The following is a 4364-nucleotide window of genomic DNA, read 5'->3' as shown; positions in this document are numbered from 1 at the left end:
GTATTAAAATTTACATTAAATATTTTAAATGTCAAGAAAATATCCTAAAATTTTGAAAATTATTGTTAATATTAGAAAATTTTAAACTATGGACTAAAGTGGAGAGTTTGTAAATTTTACAGGGTTAAGATATAGTTTACCCGGAAAAAAAAAAAAACGAGAACACCTTGTAAGTGAATGCAATGTCCGACTTTTTTTCACATTTTGTCTCTGTAACCAAAATCCTCTCCGTTAAAACACACAGTCTGTCTGAAATTACGACAAAAGAGTAATAAAGGTTGTGTCTTTTTTCTTCATTGCTCCTGTTTTGAATATATAAAGTTCGTTTAGATTCCAATTTGGAATTCTCAAGTTCTTGCTCGATTCTCGGGTTTTTGGCTTTTGTTTATTTAGTTTGTGAGTTTTGATTATTATTAGTTTTTTTAAATCAGAGCTAATACTAAAGCTTCGATTTTTGAATGTTTTAATCAGATTCCCATTTCCTCTTTTTCTTGATTCTCTATTTTCTCTTCTGTTTTTGTTATCTTTTTTCTATTATTAGCAAAGGGGGTTTTGATTAAAAAACAAAATCAAAATCAAAGTTAACACTGAAGCTTTGATTTTGGAAAGGGTTTTATTGGATTCCTGTGAAGTTTCTAAATTTGTAATCTAATGGGAAAGCCAACTGGTAAAAAGAAGAATCCGGGAACAGCAACGCCACCGGCATCACCGAGAACAACCGGTGACATGAGGCAAACCAAATCCTCAAAGGCCTTTGATGAAGACACGGCGATTTTCATTAACATGTCTCAAGAGCTCAAAGAAGAAGGCAACAAGCTCTTTCAAAGGAGAGATCATGAAGGTGCCATGCTGAAGTACGAAAAAGCCCTCAAGCTACTACCAAGAAACCATATTGATGTGGCTTATCTACGCACCAACATGGCTGCTTGCTACATGCAAATGGGTCTTGGTGAGTATCCTCGAGCAATCAATGAATGTAATTTAGCTTTAGAGGTTGTGCCAAAATATAGTAAAGCTTTGTTGAAAAGAGCTAGGTGTTATGAGGCTCTGAATAGATTGGATTTGGCTTTTAGGGATGTTAATAATGTATTGAGTATGGAACCTAATAATATGACGGGGTTGGAGATATTGGAGAGCGTTAAGAAGGCAATGAGTGAAAGGGGTATTAGTTTTGACGAGAAATTAATTGGGTTGGATAACGTGGACGAAACTGGGGTGGCACGCTTGCGTAAAGTGGTGAAAGAAAAGGTAAAGAAGAAGAAGAAGAAGATTAGTGGTAAAGGGGAGGAGAAGAAAATTGGTGGTAAAGTAGAAGAGAAGAAGGTAGAGAATAAGGATAAGGTAGTTGTGCGGGAGAAGAAGGTGAGTCCTGTTGTTAAGGATAAAGAGGTAGTTATGAAGACTATTGAGGAAGAAAAGGTGGTTACCAAAGATGTCAAGGAGGAGAAAGTGATAGACAAGACAGTGAAGCTGGTGTTTGGGGAGGATATTAGAATGGCACGATTACCTGCAAATTGTAGCATTGTATTACTAAGAGACATAGTTCGGGATAGGTTTCCTGGCTTGAACGGTGTCCTTATGAAGTACAGGGACCCGGAAGGTGATTTGATTACAATTACTACCAACAATGAACTAAGGTTAGCTGAATCATCAAGTGGTGCACAGGGGTCTCTTAGGTTCTATGTTGTTGAAGTTAGCCTTGATCAAGAACCAGCTTATGAGGGGATGAAAATTGAAGAGGAGGTGCATGAGGATGCTAAGAAAACAAGTGATGTTGTAGAGAATGGAAATGTGGGGAAAAGTGTAGAAGTTGAGAAAGGTTCAAATCGTATTGATGATTGGATTGTCCAATTTGCACGATTGTTTAAGAACCATGTTGGGTTTGATTCTGATTCATTCTTGGATCTTCATGAACTGGGGATGAAGTTATACTCAGAGGCAATGGAGGATGCTGTTACTAGTGAAGAAGCCCAGGAGCTTTTTGATATTGCTGCAGATAAGTTCCAAGAGATGGCAGCTTTGGCTTTGTTCAATTGGGGAAATGTTCACATGTCAAGGGCAAGGAAGCGGATTTTCTTTTCAGAAGATGGGTCAAGGGAGTCTGTACTTGCACAGGTTAAGATTGCATACGAGTGGGCTAAGAAAGAATATATGAAAGCAGGAACGAGATACCAGGAAGCTTTGAGGATCAAACCTGACTTCTATGAAGGCCTTCTTGCTCTTGGCCAGCAGCAGTTTGAGCAAGCAAAGCTTTGCTGGTACCATGCAATCGGGAGCAAGATTGATTTGGAAAGCGGGCCTTGTGAGGAGGTCCTGGATCTTTATAACAAGGCCGAGGACAGCATGGAGAGGGGTATGCAAATGTGGGAAGAGATGGAAGAGCAGCGTCTAAATGGACTATCCAAACTTGACAAATATAAAGACCAGTTGCAGAAAATGGATTTGGATGGGCTATTGAGAGATCCATCCCCTGAAGAAGCTGCAGAGCAAGCATCTAACATGAGTTCACAGATATACCTCTTATGGGGTACCATGCTGTACGAGCGATCTGTTGTGGAATATAAGCTAGAGCTACCGACTTGGGAAGAATGTTTAGAGGTTTCAGTAGAGAAGTTTGAACTTGCTGGAGCTTCTCCAACAGATATAGCTGTTATGATAAAGAACCATTGTTCAAATTCAACCGCACTTGAAGGTAACAAACAAAGACTGCACAATAATGTTTCTTTTTTATAGTACTTTATATGTTAACCACGGAGAAGTTTAAAATGTATATTAATGCTAACACTCTTCTATTGTTGCAGGTTTGGGATTCAAAGTTGACGAGATTGTACAGGCATGGAATGAAATGTATGATGCGAAGAGGTGGGAGATTGGTGTTCCATCTTTCAGGCTAGAGCCATTGTTTCGTCGAAGGGTTCCAAAACTTCATGATATGCTGGAGCAAGTTTGATTTTTTTGTTGATAGTTGGATAATGTTTAGGGGCATAGGGCAAATGCTTCAATTTTCATTTCTTCATTTTGCAGAAACTACATGGCTACAAGTCGAGATAGGTATGTCTATTTCTGTTACTTTACTTCCTAAAGGAGATAATTCCATCTTTACATGATTTGAGATACTGGACTTCCTTTTTTAACATGGTTTAGTTATAGGCTTAAACAATAGCATGCTAAACACAATTTCATTTTGCTTTTGAGAATAATGGACGTGGTATTCTGATCTGATTTCTTTCGGAATATCTATATGAAGAAGTGGTAAATGTTAACAGGAATGGGAGTTTTAGTTAGCATGCCTTGGGAAATGGGATTTATAGCAATACATGTGCTTGCAAAATGAACCTTGATCTGTCTACAGAGCTGAATTCATGACATTATAAGAAACTAAAGTACAAGTTCAGGAGAGGAATGTGATAATGTTGGGGTAGCATCTCCTTAATATATAGCAATTTAGAGTAAAGAGAAGTGTCTATGATATCATCAGCAAAAAAAATGGCAACAACTGAACCGGTATTATGTTGTTTGGAAGCAGAATTGACTTTCCATTTGTGACAAAAACTCTTGAATTTACTTCCTGTTTTCTTTCCTCAAAAATGAGGGTCTTAGTCTTAAATCATAAGTGATATGCTGTGATTTTCATGCTTTGGGTAAAACCTTGTCCTTGGAGACCATTTGGTTTAATCAGAGCCAGGTGAAAAATGAGAATGATCCTCTGACCTTGGGTCAGGGTCATTTTATCAACCTTGGATTGATGGTAAGATACATTTTAAGATTTGAGGTAGGGATGCATACAGTTTATGGAGAATCAAACGGCAGCTAGGTACTGAATTGATGGAATTAATTTGGGCATTGATGATTCATGTCTACTAATAGGGTCTTGTTCTTGAAAGCCATCCTTGATATCTTGGGTTTTGCAAGATGGACTGGACATTCTACTATCCTTTCATTTCTTGATTTGCTTTGAATGTTTCTCAGTGTCTCAAAAGGCTAGGGATTGAATCTTCTGTTAATCCTGAAGAGGTGTGCTGACTAGAAATGCATGCTTCAATTTTACTTGTGGGATTTCTATCTGGAGTTCTTTTAACTTACTTTTCTCACCTCTTCTGTTGTCAATTACTTACCAAGTTACTGGTTCTGTTACGGATGAATTGTGCTTGACATACCTTAACAAATACGTTGATGCTGACTGGAATTGCTCTTTGGTTCTTTGTTATTGCAGGTATTTTTTGTTCTATACTGTTACACTCAGCACATTGTTTGCTCCGGAAGGCAAATAATGGAAGTTTGCACTGGTTTGAAACGTGAGTCATTTTTGTGATTGGGTTGTGAAGCTGGTTATATAAGCCACTGTCGATTTATTTTTTCCCTAC

At 37.9% G+C, this 4364-nt stretch overlaps 1 protein-coding gene across 1 annotated transcript; it reads left to right on the top strand.

Moving 5' to 3' along the window:
* Positions 1 to 220: 220 nt before the first annotated feature.
* On the top strand, positions 221 to 4295 carry LOC105119897 (uncharacterized). The gene is made up of 3 exons (XM_011018087.1): positions 221 to 2692; positions 2802 to 3051; positions 4214 to 4295. Exons 1-2 carry the CDS (start codon positions 652 to 654, stop codon positions 2948 to 2950), a joined length of 2190 nt encoding a protein of 729 aa, XP_011016389.1. The 5' UTR covers positions 221 to 651; the 3' UTR covers positions 2951 to 3051; positions 4214 to 4295.
* The last annotated feature ends 69 nt before the right edge of the window (positions 4296 to 4364 follow it).

This window comes from Populus euphratica, unplaced genomic scaffold (genome assembly GCF_000495115.2).
Source record: "Populus euphratica unplaced genomic scaffold, PopEup_1.0 scaffold3860.1, whole genome shotgun sequence".
In the NCBI taxonomy this organism is placed as follows: Eukaryota; Viridiplantae; Streptophyta; class Magnoliopsida; order Malpighiales; family Salicaceae; genus Populus; species Populus euphratica.
This window is presented reverse-complemented; position numbering and strand designations above follow the sequence as displayed.